This window comes from Ambystoma mexicanum, chromosome 5q, assembly GCF_040938575.1.
Source record: "Ambystoma mexicanum isolate Mex_15411 chromosome 5q, UKY_AmexF1_1, whole genome shotgun sequence".
Classification (NCBI taxonomy): Eukaryota; Metazoa; Chordata; class Amphibia; order Caudata; family Ambystomatidae; genus Ambystoma; species Ambystoma mexicanum.
This window is the reverse complement of record NC_090933.1, coordinates 885,214,548-885,232,128: the sequence shown is the minus strand read 5'-3', so window position 1 is coordinate 885,232,128 and position 17,581 is coordinate 885,214,548. Positions and strand designations below refer to the sequence as shown.

At 49.2% G+C, this 17,581-nt stretch overlaps 2 protein-coding genes across 5 annotated transcripts in view; one reads left to right on the top strand and one right to left on the bottom strand.

Annotated features, from left to right (window-relative positions):
* INTS8 (integrator complex subunit 8) overlaps positions 1-2,101 on the top strand; it is a 2,196,017-nt gene extending 2,193,916 nt beyond the window's left edge. For both annotated transcript variants that reach the window (XM_069621379.1, XM_069621380.1), the window contains exon 28: positions 1,912-2,101. In XM_069621379.1, the coding sequence (XP_069477480.1) occupies positions 1,912-2,028 (117 nt within the window). In that variant the 3' untranslated portion in view covers positions 2,029-2,101. The remainder of the gene's footprint in view (positions 1-1,911) is intronic.
* A 1,066-nt stretch (positions 2,102-3,167) lies between these two features.
* Positions 3,168-17,581, bottom strand: part of CCNE2 (cyclin E2) — a 43,988-nt gene continuing 29,574 nt past the window's right edge. For all 3 annotated transcript variants that reach the window (XM_069621382.1, XM_069621381.1, XM_069621383.1), the window contains one exon: positions 3,168-3,798. In XM_069621382.1, the coding sequence (XP_069477483.1) occupies positions 3,682-3,798 (117 nt within the window). In that variant the 3' untranslated portion in view covers positions 3,168-3,681. The remainder of the gene's footprint in view (positions 3,799-17,581) is intronic.

Genomic DNA, 17,581 nt, shown 5'->3' with positions numbered 1-17,581 from the left:
AAAGTACTGACCGAGGAAGAGCAGGGCAATGAAGAGCCCTACGTGGAACCAAGATAAACATGCTAGCTATCCGAGACTCGGGTCAATCTGCCATAAAAACTGACGAAGGACTGTCAGTTCTGCCTCAGAGGAGCATCGAGCTGCAGCGTGAAGCCACGCAGAGGACGCGCTGTGGGCGAGAATGCCTGGAGAGTGAAGGCGGAAAAGAGCCAAGACTTACCCAAAGGCTGGAGAACCAGACGTCCAGTGGCAGAAAGGCAGCCATCCAAGGGGTACAGGCGGGACCAGACGTGGTGCAGGGAGAAACCAGTGAGGCAGAGCCGCCGAGAGCAGACCGCGAGAGCCCAGGGGAAGCAGGAGAAGCTTACTGTTGTTGCCGAGGACCGTTACCCTTGCGGGCTAAGTTGGAAGGTACGCAGATGGGGGGTGGGGGCGGCGAGACAGGGAAGGTACTGGGATGGGAGACTGTTTTGAGGCTGTGGTTGGGAGGAAGGATAGACCATCAACCTTGTCCCAGTGAGACTAAGCAGATGGGTCAAATAAGGACATATTGGGTGCGAGAACACCCCAGAGAGACCTGGTAGGATAGTGAACCGGGTGTAAGTACAACGCAGAGTAAGGGAATCTGGGCCCCAAATACTGAGTGCTGTATATGCAAGGGAACGCCTGGCAGGATAGTGAACCAGGCTTAAGAGACATTACAAATCTGAGAAGGGGGGCTGGGACCCATATAACGACAAGAAAAGATCAAGGGGTGAGAAAGGTATCCTTTGGCAAAGACAGAAGTAGAACAAACAAAGAGAGAAATATTCTCTATCCAGAGAAGACCAGGTAAAGAGAAAGATACTTTAGCACAATTTTTGAGAAGACCAGAGGAAGGAAGATCTAGAAATCCAGAAAATATTGATACAATTGAAAAGTAGCCTAAGAAAGGCTTGGGGAAAGGAGACCTCTTCCCAGTCTTATTTCTGGAACTATAAGCAAATCGCCTGAGATGGTCTGGGGAACAGAGACCTCATCCCCATCTGTGTGGAACAATACAGAAAAGCCTAGTGACGGCCAGGGGAAGAATGATATTCCCCCATCATATCATCCCAAAGGAGAAAGCCACCCTTTTGGATTCAGGGTGCAGCCTACTTTATAGTTTTCTTTTGAAGTGCAAGGGACAGAAATAGGTTTGGGACAGTGGACTATAACGGACATTCTGACACCATCCATAGTTTTGTTTGAGGCAGGGAAACCCCTTAGTTATAGGGAGAGGTAGGGTTCTTCCTTATTTTTTTTGTTAAATACAAGTTAAGCATGCCACGTGTGTGTCCCGCGTCTAATTCTGCACCATTACATATTGCTATTTAGAAATTAGCCATGTTTTACCACTTCTTTGTATGTATGACAGCTTGTAGAAATAAGTGATGATCTGTATTTCTAAGTGTTGACTTAATAAAGTACATTTACTACATTTGATAGGCATCAGGATACCTATACATGCATGGGCAAACCAGCTGCTAATTCCCATAACAAGTCCTGAAGTTTGGCAGTGGAAAAATCACAGATGCCTTTAAGCTGGTGCAATGTGGTTTAGGCCAAAAAACTATAGATAATATCCCCAGTACATAGACCAAAAATCACACTCGCAGAAAGAAAGGTGTAAGTCATTGACCGTTTCTGGTCAGTGTAGGGGTGGGGGCAGCAACTAGTTGCTTGATCATAGAGACACACAGGAAGGACCAAGGCCTTGCAGGAGGGTCGGATGAGAAGAATTCCTTGACCCCCAAGTAGTTGTAGACGATTGGCATGTTGGCTTCTGTGGCACAGACGTTGGTTGAAAACCCATGGTTTATAGGAGTATGGTCTAGTTTAACCTAGAGCACTAGAACCACTTTACATACGTATTTCCTTTGTATTTTACAGATCAAAGCCATTGGACAAACAGAACTGAATTCCAGCAATCCAGAAGAAGTGTTACAACTTGCAGCACAGAGAAGAAAAAAGAAGTTTCTCCAAACTATGGCAAAACTTTACTTTTAAAAGACTGGCAATATGACAGAGGAAGTGACAGATTGTGTCAATGAGGATCAATAAAGAAAATACTCAAAAATAATTTTTATTTTTGTCCAGAACTTGTTACAAATAAACAATTAAAAGAAAAGCATGTATAGACTTTGTACAAAATACATATTTACAGATTAGCTCAAAGTATGAATTCATCCTGCCCATTTGGGAGAAACAGAAACATTTTACACAATGTACACATTTTAAAACCGAAACCTTAATTTCACACAATGATGTGTGTAATTTACAAAGTGATTTTGTACAAAAAGATTGAAACATCCCCACGACCCCCCTTCCCGGTTGTGGCTAAAGCCCATAAATATTGAACATCTTATGTGGTATGTTTTGAGGAAAGGATAGTTTAATGCTTTGTCACCAGAGAAAAATACTATTGTAGTTGGATTCCCCTTGTGTGACTGATCCATGAAGTTGCAAGTGCCCTCTCAGCAGCAAGGAGAACAGAGCTTATTTAAAGCCCAATTCATCTTGGCATCTCAACAAGATCTTCCATAGGAACATGCTCAACATGTGTCCCATCTACAAAGTGATTGGCTGCACCTTCTAGGAAGGTAAGTGCCAAGAATCCTGGCATGTTGCTTATAGCTTTGCATCTGGAACTTTAACCTACATTTACTTTGAAAAAAGGGTTGTTTACACCCCAGAGTCTACACAATCCAGATTAAACGGCACCTTTCTCGGTCAAACCAATAATCCCACCAAAATAACTACAATATACTTTAACAAGAAGTCTTGTATAATGTACTTTAACAAGACGTTTTACACAAACTGCTTCTGTGGTTGTCTGAAAAAAAAGAATGCAGTAGGGGGGAGTAAAGGAAACACTTTCAAAAGTTAGATTATTGTGATTGAGTCAATGTTGAAAGGTAATTCTTAATAAATAAGTGCAAGTAAAAGAAATACCTAGCAGCAATTGATGCACCATAACGACTTGCTTCTTTCATTTGCCAAAAAAGAACCAATTTAGTAGACATGTCCCTAAACCACAGACTATTTGGCAATCCCCATTGGTTTAAACTCAATGCTGTGACATATAGCATGTTACCCATTAACTCCCAATTTACAACTTATTCTAATAAATAAATTAACAACAAGTGAACTAAGCCAAAAGTTAATTTACTATTCAATTTGATAGATACACTGGAAACGTTTCTGCCACAAGACTGCTAGCTTGTGCAGTTATCACATTTTTAGAAGGTGGTGCATTAAATTAAGCAAGATCGATCTGTTAACGGGTCCATATATTGTAAAACAGTTGCATCATTTAAGTACAATGTTGGTTATACTGGGTAATTTCGTACTTCCAACATTATCACCATGCAAGCAATACATCTCAAGTAAAAAGTCAGTCGAAGTAAAACACATCATGAATGTCCCTCCATTCAATATAAAAAATGTAAACTATGAATGAGAGAATGTTTGTATCTTACAATATTTACTTAAATAATGATTGAGACAATCGGTCCACTTTTCAGCCAGTCTGTATTCTTGCGTGTCAGGAAAAGCCTGGCCGTTTCCTGAAAGGTGACCATGAAGTATCGCCAACATTAGTTCGTACATCCCCTTTCATATAGCACCAATGTAACAGTCTTAAAGCTGCGTTCTACGCCATTAATGCTTTGTATGTAGTGTTTTTTCTGTACTCTTTGGGGGAGTTAGGATACCTCCGATACACAGGGGTGACTGCCGCCCCACAACCACGCAATTAGGTTTCACATAAAGTTCATCCTAAACAAAGGAAAGAAGAAAAGCAAATTATCGAATTAGCATGTTTATCAAAAACAAATATTTGCCAATCCAACATCATGCTTGCAATAGGAACAAGAAGAGCTTCCACTCCACTGTAATTTGTGCATGCAAACTGTCACTAATAGGTTCGACAGATATGGCTTTGTAATAAGTGGGACAGTTGTAAACAAACATAACACAGACCACTATCTAGTCTCAGACCACACCAAAAAGAAATCATGAATCTTGTAATTACAATAAAGGCCCTCTACCTTCCGAACACTTGTTAAAAAAGGTTTACACAATTAACAATTGATGCCAAACATTTTTGCCTAAATAGCCCTTGTTGGACAGTGGTCAGACATTAGTTGTAACACATTTTAGAACTCGTACCCTGGACAGTTTGTGTACGGTACAGTCAAGTCTTTGGCCTACTTTGTTCAGGTCTCAGTACGTATGTCATTATTACCTGAAACTAATTATGTACATGTAGCACCCTTTGTCTGACCCCACCACATGGGGAGGGCTAACCATACAAATAAGACCAAAAAAAAAGTTTGAGGGTTGCATATGAACCTCTCACTGGATTACCCCTTCCCTCCTAGGTGAATGTAACTATAGTCCAAATAGGTTGCCCTCTCACTGGAGGTCAATGGGCCAGGTAGCACAAGTTTTGATACTAGCCCTGGAATAACTAAAAAATAAAGCAGAAGCGGAACTGTTATTCACAGAGAAACATACTGCGACCCCAATCCAGCCGACCCTGCCCTCCCACTGCATTTTCTTGTATTTAAAGAATGAGTTCTCCACTTAAATCTAGGTCCGCTGTGAAGATGCAGCCCCTTTGGCTTGTTAGTGCCTAACAGCACTTTTGGGGATGGCCAGTTTCATATTTTGTGCACCAATCTCTTAGGAATACTAATGGCAACTATGGCCCGAGTTCAGCGGTATAACCAGACAGTACCAATAATGGCCGTAAATCGTAATTCCATTTTTTTTCCTGCAGACAAGATTAGATATATGCTCTCAGTTTACGTTTCCTGGGCTTCCTTTTGGCCTCAACCCATCGCCAATGATTTCACCCAAAAATGCTTTTTTGCCCCCCTGGCATTATGCAGTATCAAACGCTAGGTGGAGGTTCACAGTACTAATAGGACATGCAGTGGTTGCAGGAGTATTATTAGTACAATTTCGCATTAAACGGGGTTTGGAAACATTTAATTAGAACGCAAATCACTTATTGGGGCACAGGCATGGAACTGCAGTGTTAAGAGGCAACAAGAGGTAGTGGAAAGTTGTGGGACACGCTTTCTTCTCAGATAGAGCACATTCCCGAGCATCGACAGGCTCAAGGGCCCAGCAGACCTGGCTCTTCAAACAAATCGAACTTCAAATGCATCATCCCACAGATTTCTGAACTTGGATCTATCCCAGTGTCCGCGAGATCACAAAACCTTTTCCAAGCAAGGGGTGCTGTCAAACGCCAGCACCTGGATTCCCCAATGCAACGGTTTGTTGTCATTGGACAGGACTTAAAGTGGCTATATAGGGTTCTCTGTTTGGCCCAAAGTGCAACACCTCGACTGATGAGTCACCGACCGACCTTACCTCTTCGCTTCAAGGGATTCTGCTATTTATCTCTCCCCTGCTTTCTGTGGCCTCCAGGGGGGGGGGGGGATCTACCCAATACCTCTCTCCTTCCCCATAACACCTCTCAATCCCTAATTCCCTAACAACCCCAGACAGCCTTACACCCATGTCAATGGGCCTCTGCTCCCAACCACACTTCTGTGTCCCCTTCCGCTTCACCAAACACAGCCCATCTTCTCAACTCTTTTTCAATAGCCCCATTCCTTTTCCTACCGCAGCAATGGAAAGCAGACCACACTTTCTAGGACTGCAGACGTGAGTCTTCCGGTCACTCATTAAGTGAAGATGCAGGGGTCGGAATTGTAGCTCTTGGATGACAGGATTTTACTCTAACCAGGACCTATTAATATCTCATGAAGGAGTTCAGGTCAGTGAATTCTTAATTAAAAAGGTAGAACTTAAGAAATGAGTGCATTAGAAGATTAAATGAAATACAGAGATGGGGGGTGGATGGGATATATTTGAGTGATTTTACATTGAGAGATGCACACGCCAGAATAGCAAATCTAGGGCCTGAATGATGATGGGATTTGTTTTTCTTTCCCAGCCAGTGGCACGCACACAAACATTCTCACACCATAAACCCCCTTGTACTATTGCTATGTTGCTCTGTCATTCACTTCTTTGCCGATTGTGGATTCTTCTGCCTCTTGCCATTCCTTTCTTATTTCCTTTTACATTTGTTTACTGTCAGTTCTTCTTGCTGCTACCTCTCCTTTACTTATTAGCTATCTTTGCACGCACATTCATGGCTGTGACACTAAGTTTGTTACTGTGACTACATCACTATGTTGGATTTCTTTATTACGACATATTTCTATCTCTATGGCCCTCTTGTCTGTAATGCCCTCTTGCTCATTCTTCTCACTTTTTCTCTCGGCTGCTCCTGCAGAATTAGGAGCTAATAATATATAGCAGTCCACAAATGTAACTTTCATACGAGATGCAAACTAGAACAGATCATACTTTGAATGTCTTATGGAGATTTCCTAGTACACCTTTTATACAAATTCCCAGACAGAGTAAATATCAGATGGGTATATTTGTGTGGCACCAATCACGAGAAGCCAAAAGTATGGTCTCAAGCTAACCAGGCTCATCGAGGCTGTAGCCAGGGGCTAAATAGCTCACAGAAATTTCGAACCCTGGGATGGATTCAATTAATCACTCGTCACCCAAACATGAGAAGAATCAACATCCATACTTTGTAGTGTGCCTTCTGCGCCGTTCTTCGCACACACTGCATGCTTCACGGAACATTGGGCTGTCGTAGCTCTCTCCCAGAAAATATGTTTGACGATTTCCCAAAATTTCTTTGGGGATTAAACACTGCCGGAACTGCAATTTAAAGCTATTGCTAACTGACCCACACTACACTTTCTGTGGTGCCTGGGAATAGATAATGATGTCACTAATTGCAGCTCAGGCCAGTCCAGGAACCCGAAAGCCCTAAAGGAGAGATCAGCAAAATTGACCATGGACCAATCAGGTTCCAGGTCTCGAGGATGCACACCTTCCAAGTCGAAGGGTAAGAGTTGGAAGACCACATAGAGAGAAATTTCCAGAAGGATCAAAGATGCACAAAGCCACAGGAAGTGCTCCCATCCCCCTAACTTTCCTCCAAAAATAAAAGGCAGCGTCTTAGAGACAACTCAATGGAGTCTTCATCTGACAGATGCGAGTTACCTCTAAAGCGTCCTCTTCAGAGCAGCGAGTAGTTCATGCTCCAATTTATGGAGATATTTGCAAAGTAGGAGTTCTGGCTGCTTCATCATCACGTAGAAGCCACAGACAGAACCCAGGGCAACTTCCAAGACCAGGATTCTTTTGAGAGTGGTTGAGTGGAGACCTTCCTGAGATAGACCCATCTTTGACGCTTGTACCCTAAAGCCTGGGACATCGACTACGGTCTTGAAGTACACTCTCGAATCAAGGAGGGAGGTACTTTAGATCGATGCAATCCATTTGGGGCTAGGAGACCCTTTTCCATCGTTCTGAGCCCTCATACTGTAGGCAAATGGACTCTGCCGAGGAATTCATCTCCAACGTCAGAGGTGGCTTCCGTATGTGAAAGATGCAAGCAGGCTGGATACTTTAACGGAGCTAGATTTCATGTAGGCAAAACCTTATGGTCATCCAAATGCCCCCAGCCACATACTATGGCAAAGGTTGCCGAGTACTTAGGGTGGAGTGATCCTGCAAGGTTGTTCGTTCAGTATGACCCTAGGGACAACCTTGAAAAGGAACCAGTGCCAACCTTTAATGTGGCTCGAAAGAGACCTTGATATAGCACGCTGGCAAAGATTATGTACACCGTCGACTAACGGCTAATAGAGCGCTGGCAAAGGCTGTGTGCATAGTCAGCTGTTGACAACCAGCTAGCAAAGAACCAGCACCTTTGGACCCAGACTTGGTCAAAGCACCTACCTTGCACGTCTCATAGGGCAAGTGGCCACATATGGTGCAAAGACTATGGTAATCCCAATGCTCCCCCTTGATAGGGTGGAAAGAAAATAGACGCAATATCCATGAAAGTGGTTTGCCTCTGGGAGTGTAGCTCTCAAGTCTATCAATGCATCGTGCACAATACACACAAATACTTGCTTGCTGAGGCAGCCTCACCTACCCAAAGGAGGTAAGAAACTGGGTTAACAACCTTGTAGCAGAGGGCAAGGAGGCGGCCTGCCAGACCTTGTAGACTGGTTTTGATACCAGGATTGTATCGCTTGTTCAATGGGCACTATTTGGGTGTCCAGGTTTCCCCAGTTTCCTGGATGTTCAGGAAAAGCTAATGGACATGCCCTTTGATGTGTTTTACTCGTTTAGCTCAAAAGTGGAGAAATCCTAGCAGGAAAACCTAGCTCCCAAAACAGCAGCGATCTCTTGAGACTGCGATAAGGCAACCATCTTCCTCAGCGCCTACTAGAGGTCGGCCCCTTTACCTACCCTAAAGAGGCCTTAGACAAGCAGAGGCCCCAGAGAGGAGATATACAAGACAGTAAGAGGTAGAAGTTGTAAGGGAACACAGTCTGCTTCTCCACGGTCCCTTCCACTGCATAAAAACGACTTTGAGACATTCTCCTACACCTCTCAGGTGGGAAGGGGGTTGAGGTCAGCTGCTGCAGTTTGCCATTACTTGGGATGCATGAGACAGTCGGGTGGTGACCCAAGACTACTGCCCAACCTTCCCCAAGACATCCAACAAATTACCTGCCTTCTCTGCTAATAGATCTGCTGCTTCTACAAGAGATGGACTCTTTGCTGGGGAAAACCGCCATAGAGCTGGTACCTACAGCAAAAAAAGGATGATATTCATAAACTTTCTGGTGGAGTACTGCTCCCCATCTTGTACTGGAGCCGTTTAAACTATTTCTTCAGGAAGGGCAAGTTACAGAAGTTGACTTTAGAGCAGATCCAGCCTCTAGAGTTAAACGATTAGTTGGTCACTGGACCTTCAGAATGCTTATTTTCATATGCAGATCCAAGTACCCGAGGTTCATGATTGGCTTCCACCATTTCGAGTCTTGCCTTTTGGTCTGACGTCCGCCTTGAGGATCTGGTACAAAGTTGTCGGTGGCAGCCCTGAGCCTTAATAGGGCTACAGGCCATGCACTAACTCAAAAATAGAGGTTATGGGGAGGTGTACACTGCCCTGTGCAGGGATGTGATGTAGCCCTGGTTTGGCTGTTTGTGAACAAGGTCTCCTGCTAGTAAGCCAATTTGTCGGGGACAGAGAATGTGGTTGCAGATGCCTTGACCCAGATTATGCTCAGTCTGAGACGAAGCTTTGCCAGGAGATTTTTTAGAAAAATATTTAACCATTGGGAAACCCCACAGGTGGGCTTATTTGCCTCCACCCTACAACTAAAATCTCCAACAAAATGCTGCATTCTAGGAAAGAGCGACGCACAAGTAGGTCCCATAAAAGGCCCAACCACCTCAAGAACTAACACCAAATAACTGCACAATGAACCCTTTCGCAATCACACAACCAAAATTATATTCCACACACTACTAATATACTTAACAAAATCCTTAAGACTTGCCACTTCCTTCTCTCTCCCTCTACCCTGCTAACCTTTCTCTCCGCTCTAGCTCCCCCTCTCCCTCCATTTCCGTGCAGCGTGCCGCCTGGTGTACCTCAGTCTCACAGGTCCCTGGCACCCTCGCCAGTCCCCTTGCACTTGCCTCCGGGCCTTGCACTTGGTCTATGACCCACGAAAGTGGCATCTCTCAGCACTTTCCCAGCTTCTGACTGAATGGGCGTACTTGGTCCCCTCCCCCACCGGTCTGCGCACTTGCACGATCTGAATGCACCATGCCTTGAAGATCATTTCTCCAGCATGGGGTCTGGCATGGATTCACATGCTCATGAATATTCCCCGTCGTCAGGCTGGGAATCCTCGGTAAAGAAAAAATCAGTATCAGTTTCGTTTCTGATCTGTTTTTCGTAGTAGTAACCAATCACTGATCTCTGCGTCATACTGACCACAGCCAATGACTGCCCTCTACCTAAGCCCCGCCTCTGGCAGCCATCTTCAGATTTTTACCGCACGTTCAAGTGTTGGGAGTCCTCGTGCTTAGCTCTCCAGCTTTTACTGCGTGTTTTGCGTTTTTTTTTTCAGGTGAATTTTCACATTTTTTTGGTTAATCGAGCCTCAAGCTCCACCGTTTCTACTCCCGTTAAGGGCTACCCGTTGCGGGATTTTCCTACACCCCTCAAGGGTGAAGATTTCGTCGAATCAACTTCTTGGAGGATTCCAGAAGATTCGCGGCCTACTTCGAGATGGCCCAGGATGCGAGTTCTTCGCCCGGACCCAAGCTGTTTCGCAGCTGCCCTGGATGCGGGCTGCAGAATGTGTTTAAGGAAGACGAACATTTGCGATGCCTCTACTGTCTTCATGGGGACAAATGTAGAGAAGGATTGCCAGTTCTGCAAGAACTTGTTGGAGCGGACCATGAGGGACCGTCGATCCCGTCTCGCCAGCTGGTTGGAGAAGGGCTCAACGGGTGAGAAGAAGAAAGGGTCCGAGCGGGTTTCTAAGTCCTGTGCGGGCGACGGGGGCACAACACCAGGCCAAGCGCCGCGAGTCCGCTGGCTCCGGGAGGGCCGAAAGGTCGGGCTCTTCGGTCGCCAGGCAGGGTGCACCTTCCCCGGCACCGGCAACCACGAGCGGGGAAGAGGAAGTCCGAGACCCCAGGTAAGCTTCGGGAGAAGCCCCGTCCAATCTCGGAAGAGGGGGAGCGAGGCGTTGCCCCTCCCCCGAAGGAGAAGGCCCGGGACGCACCTAAGGTGGTGAAGGCCCCTACCCAGCAGGCAAAGGCCTCTATCGAGGCGATCGCGGCGACTCTGGCCAAGCCGGCAGAGACCCCGCCAGCGGAGACTGCCTCCGGGACTAGAGTTTCCCTGCCGCCAAGGAGGGAATCCTCTTTTCAGCCCATCGTTGTGGCCGCCGTGATGGAAGAAGCGAAGGGGGGGGGGGGCACGGTGGCCTCCTCGAGCTCGGAGTCAGCCTCGGAGGAGGAACTGACCGAGGCCGTGAGGAACCTCGAAGTCCAATTCGAGAAGGTTCGATCCCGTAAGGAAGATCCTCGGGAGATAACCGAGGAAGACGACGATGGCGAGGAAGAGCGGCCTTCCCTTCCGGCGCAGCCGGAACCTAGGCCTCAGGATGGCTCAGCAGCCATTTTGTCTGCCATCCAGTCCTTATGCTCTGAGATAAGGACGAGATTCCCATGGCCCAGGCCGGAGGACCCGCAACCTGGCCCGTCGGGAAATCCTCAGAACAAACGACGGAGGACCCAACCCTCTCCTCCTGAGGGCGGCGACGACGGAACGGGTCTCCCGTCGCATGGGCCTCGCCGCCCGACGAGATTGGCTCATTCCACGCCATGATCGCCAGGGCGTCCGAATTGTTCCAGCTCTGCCCGGAGGAGCAGAAAAAGGAAGGTTTCCTCTATCAGCGCCGGGAGGCCAAGAGGAAGACTGTCATCGCAGTGCCTCTAATCGATGACATCTGGGAGGAGGGCCTGTCGGTTCTCAAAAACCCCTCCACGGCACCAGCCAAATGGGACCGGTACGAGAAGAAGTACCGGGTCCCCGAAACCGCTCCCTTGTGCCTCAGGGCCCAGCCAACGCCAGACTCGGTCGTCTCGGCGGCGGCGAAGAAGAAAGCGGCGGGGTCGGGAGCCTCAACGTCGACTTCCCCGCCGGACGGCGAGGGAAAGAAGTTGGACGCCATGGGGCGGCGGGTCATTTCGTCGGCGGTGACAACGACGATCAAAGCGGCCAACGCCCTGGCGATCGTGGCCCGTTACGACAGGGAGCTCTGGTTTAAGCTGGCCCCATATTGGACTTCCTGCCGGACGACAAGAGGTCCGAGGCCCTGGAAATACTGCAAGAGGGTGAGGAGGCGTCGGACCACGCCATAACGGTGGCAACAGATATTGCCGATACCGGGTTCCGCCAGCTGGGCAACAGTGTTTGCCTACGACGACGGGGTTGGCTCCGGGCGGCCGACTTCTGTCAGGACGTCCAGACCAGGGTGTTGGACATGCCGTTCGACGGCAGCAACTTGTTCGGGAAGGCGGTGGACGAATCCCTCCAAGCCATAAAAACGGAGACGGCCCGCGCCCTAGGAGCCCTTCAGCAACGACGGCCCTTTCGGAGCTCCGGAGACAGACAGGGTGCCTCCAAGGGATCCAGCGGTGGCTCGTCCTACCGCCAGGCGGCACGCTCCTCGTCTCAGGAGGCCTACAGGGGTCGCGGCAAGCAGGGAGCTCCTCGCCGCCATCGGCAAGGTGGCCAGGGCGGCAAGGCCACAACCTCCAAGCAGGACTGAACCGGCCGTGGTCTCGGGGCCCCCACCGAAGCACCCCGGTGGGAGGCCGGCTGATGAATTTCGTCGGCGTGTGGAAGTCCATCTCCACCGACCGTTGGGTGCTGGATACCCTGGCAAGAGGACACTCTATCGAATTCCTGAAGAAGTGCCCTCACGTTCCACCTGTGGCCAGGAAGGAAAATCACGTCCCGCAACTGCTGTTGGAAGTACAGGCGATGCTCAGGAAAGGCGCCATCGACCTTGTCCCGAAGAGGCTCTGGGGCTCCAGGGTGTACTCAAGGTACTTCCTCGTCAGGAAGAAGACGGGCGGCTGGCGCCCCATTCTGGACCTTCGTCGTTTGAACAAATACATCAGGTCACAAAAGTTCAGGATGGTCACCCTCCAGCACGTACTGGGTCAGCTGGAGGAAGGCGACTTTCTATCGTCGTCGGACCTGGAGGATGCATACTTCCACGTTCCCATCCTCCAAAGTCACCGAAAGTTCCTCAGGTTCGTCGTCCAGGGACGCCACTACCAATTCAGAGCACTGCCGTTCGGATTGAAGTCGGCCCCCAGGGTCTTTACCAAGTGCCTAGCACCAGTGGCGGCGCGGCTGCGCCTGCAGGGGATTCACGTCTACCCCTACCTGGACGACTGGCTCATCCGCTCAAGGACGAGGGAACTCGCCGTCGAACACACTGCGAGGACCGTCCAGCTACTCACAGACCTGGGATTCGCCATAAACTACCCAAAGTCCCACCTGGTGCCGTCGCAGGTGGCCCTGTTTCTGGGAGCGAAGCTCGATACAGTGAGGCGCCTGGCGGAAAAACGGACGAAGACCATTCTAGGCAAAGTGCAGCGCCTGCTAGCCACGGACGTGGCCAGGGTGAGGTCCATCAAGTCCCTCCTGGGGATGATGTCCTCTTGCATCTACCTGGTGCGCCTCTGCAGGTTACGGATGCGCCCTCTTCAAGAATTTCTCGACGCCCGTTGGATGCAGGCGACGGGCACCTTCGAAGACAGGGTCCCCCTCAACGAGGTGTTCCGGCGGGCGATTCAGTGGTGGGGCGCACCTCACGGCGGGCAAGGACTTTCAGACACCGGCGTACCAGGAGACGGTGACGACGGATGCCTCCCTGGAAGGTTGGGGCACCCACACCGGAGATCACCACGCAAGAGGCCTCTGGCTCCCGGAGGCTCCTGCACATCAACGTCCTGGAACTCCAAGCCGTGTTCTGGGCTCTCAAATCGTTCCGCCCGTCGCTCAAGGGCAAGGTGGTGCAGATCTTCACGGACAACACCACGACAATGTTTTACATACGGAAGCAGGGAGGCACCAGATCCCCAGCCCTATCCAAGGAGGCACAGGATCTGTGGCACTGGGCGGTCGCCCAGGGGATGTTCCTGGTTCCCTTCCACCTGGCAGGAGAAAGCAACACCATCGCCGACTCGCTCAACAGGGAGCTGCGTGCGTGTCACGAGTGGGAACTGCGCCAGAATCAGGTGGATCAACTCTTCCGACAATGGGGCAAACCCCAAATCGACCTGTTTGCAACAGCGACGAACTCGAAGTGCAAGAGGTTCGCCAGCAGGTTTCCCCAGCCGAGAAGCATGGGCGATGCGTTCTTGTTCCCCTGGGATGGCCTATACCTGTATGCGTTCCCTCCGTTGCCATTGCTGCTTCGACTCATCAGCCAGCTCAAGCGGTCCCGGTGCAGGATGATCCTCGTCGCACAGGCGTGGCTGAGGCAGATCTGGTTCCCGGACCTTCTGGACTTGTCAACGTCCCTTCCCATCAAGCTGTCAGGGACGCGGACCTTCTCTCCAGAGAAGGTGGCGCCATCTTCCACCACGACCCGGCGTCGCTGAACCTGCAGGCTTGGCTCCTGCAGCGCTAGAGTTTGAAGGCTACGATATACCGGCCGATTGCAGAGAGGTTCTTCCAAAGGCCAGGGCGTCCTCGACTCTCAAATGCTACGGTCATAAGTGGAAGAGGTTCTCTGTCTGGTGCCGAGCACAGAAGATCAACCCCCTACGGATAACGGCCCCTCAAGTGCTGCCGTACCTGCTATCGCTGGCAAAGGCTGGGCTAGCCCATGCCTCCATTAAGATTCATCTGGCGGTGATCTCCAGATATACCAGAACCACAGGACGGACTTCCCTGTGGTCCCATCGACTGATAAAAGAGTTTATGAAAGGACTGTTCTGGTCGTTCCCGCTGGTGAAGGCCCCGGCCCCGGCGTGGGAACTTAACGTGTTGCTGACCAGGCTCATGGGGCCACCATTCGAGCCGATGCACTCCGCACCGATGAAGTATGTGTCGTGGAAGACTGCATTCCTGGTGGCCATTACCTCCGCACGACGAGTGGGAGAGATCCAGGCCCTATCCTGCAAAGCACCGTACTTGACTTTCCATGCCTCGAGGGTGGTGCTTAGGACGCACCCCTCCTTTATGCCCAAGGTGCCGTCGGACTTCCATCTTAACAAGCCCTTGGTGTTACCTGTTTTCTTCCCGTCTCCTTCGTCGCCGGCCGAGAGGACTTTGCACTCGCTGGATGTGGCTAGAGCGCTGAAGTTCTACGTGGAACGCACGAAGAGTTTCCGAAGGACATCACAGCTGTTTGTGAACTTTGGACCTGTGAATCAAGGGAAGGCTCTCTCGAAGGCTTCTATTTCCAGATGGCTCTCCGGCTGCATCATGCACTGCCACCGGTTGGCTAACCGACCGCTGCCAAGCCGTCCGAGAGCCCATTCGACCAGAGCGATCGCTGCTACTACGGCATTCTTATCTGGTGTGCCCCTGCTGGACATCTGCAGGGCTGCTACGTGGAGGTCGACTCACGCCTTCACGAGATTCTACTGCGTCGATCGGGATTCCAGGGAGGAGTCCAGGGTCGGCCAAGCAGTGCTGCGCAACCTGTTCGCTTAAGGTGAGCCTGGTGAGGAGGTAAGAGATGCTTAATATTGAGTTTTTTGTATTGCTTAATGTTGAGCCTTTTGCCACCCCCCCGTGGTTGTGCATGTGTGTACTGCTATGTATTCTTATATTCATGAGCATGTGAATCCATACCAGACCACATGCTGGAGAAGGAACAAGTTACTTACCTGTAACTGTTGTTCTCCAGCATGGGTCTGGCATGGATTCACATGCGAACCCTCCCGCCTACCCCTCTGCGGCTCTTCACTTGGTCATACTGCCTCTTCACGTGCTACCAAATCTGAAGATGGCTGCCAGAGGCGGGGCTTAGGTAGAGGGCAGTCATTGGCTGTGGTCAGTATGACGCAGAGATCAGTGATTGGTTACTACTACGAAAGACAGATCAGAAACGAAACTGATACTGATTTTTTCTTTACCGAGGATTCCCAGCCTACCGACGGGGAATATTCATGAGCATGTGAATCCATGCCAGACCCATGCTGGAGAACAACAGTTACAGGTAAGTAACTTGTTCCTTATCTGGTTTTCCCTCGTCTCCCCCTGCTTGCGCCTCAATGCACTTGGAAAAACTGCAGAAACGCTCTGACTTATTTGCTGTTATCTACACTGTTAATTGTATTATATGCACTTGTTCCATGCACCCACTCTGCCCGTGCAGTCTTTTATTGTTCAGAAATTCAAGGGCTCTAAATGAGTTGATTTTTCCCTTGGTTCCCTCCCTCCTTGAGCGCTTTGAAACACTTGCTTTGTGTATAGGCGTTTTACAAATAAACAATACCATCCCATCCACGGGGGTGGAGGGTGCCTTGGGGGTGGAGAGATTCACAGGAAACATAACGAAGAGACCTCAGTTGAAGAAATACAAATCGTGAACAGTGTGTTGTGGTCATTTGGTACTAACAACTGCCAAGATTGAGACTCCACTGTACCAACCCAAAACCCACATCCACCCAAAATGCAACCTTTTCAACGATGAAACGGAAACAAAAGTCTTGCATAGTAAATCCCAAAGCATAATCAAAAGGAGGGGCCTACCTGATATCAAGTCACCAAAACCACCATCCAAAGCCATACATACTTAACAAAAAGATTAATTGCAACCTAGTCAACATACGATCGATGTCACAGCACAGAGATATACATACAATCTACTCAGTGAAGGCTGAACGGACAGCCTAGCACACAAATCCATACCAAACATCTTCAACGGAAACAAGCCAAGGAGGGGGGTATCGCCATTGCATACAAAGACTACCTAAAGATCACAACAGCACAGACCGCCCACAAACAATTCACCATTCAAAGGAATTTGCACTGACACCATAATCAACATCGCCATAAAATATGACCACATGATCAGATTAGGGGGCTTCAATATAAGGTTTGAAGAAACACCAAAGAAAATCACCCAACCATGATATAAGGAGAGGCACCTCAAACCATGGTACCACCAAAACCAACTCAACCAAACTGGGCAGGCCCTACAAAAAGAAACCATAATACCGCCAACCCCATATAAGAAATCTTGGCCTAACAACAATGTAGCCTAGGCTTGTGTAATCTACCTCTTTGTCCCACTAACTAACCCAGCTTTCTTTTTATATCCGCCTGAGCTTCTGGAGGCCATGAATTTAGTAGTGGTGCGCAGTATAAATCTCAATAGCACAAAATCTACTGTAATGGGAAGAGTGAACTGTTCTGTTCCATGGAATTTCCTCTGAGGGGTGTTGAGGGATGGATTTGTGGTGGACTGGAGCTTTCCACAAATGTCCTGCTAGTTCCTGTCGCCCCTCATGTTCTCAGGAGGTTCAGGAACACGTCGATTCTGGTTTCCCCAGATCGGGCCAGGAGGATGTGGTACGCCAGCCTTTCTGGACATGACAATCTGCCCACATTAGCGTCTCCCTCTGAGAGGGGATTGGCTTTCCCTAGCAGGGGGGCCAAGTCCTTCACCTGAGCCCCCAACCATCATGCATGGCTGAGGTAATGGGACCTCCTGCTACCCATGTGAAGACCAGCCACAAGGGCTTTTTACAGTTGACACAGGGCTTGGGGGTTAAGGCAGAAGTTCTACGGGTCTAGTCGTTTGTTGCTGCACAAGGCAGAAGTTCTACTTGTGCAGCAACAAACGACTAGACCCGTTATCATGTTGCACAGGTTTAGTACTATCCATCATGCAAAACCTGGCCAAGCAGAGCGTGCAAATTTCAACGGTGAAGGATTAGGTGATGGGGCCATGGGAATTATGCTGTTAGAGCAGCACAGGCATCCTACCCGGGCATAGCCAGGGTTACTCATGGGGAATTGAGGGAGACACACTTAAGGAAACACCAGTAGGTCTAGTGCACAAATAATAAACCAGGTTCCCACAGG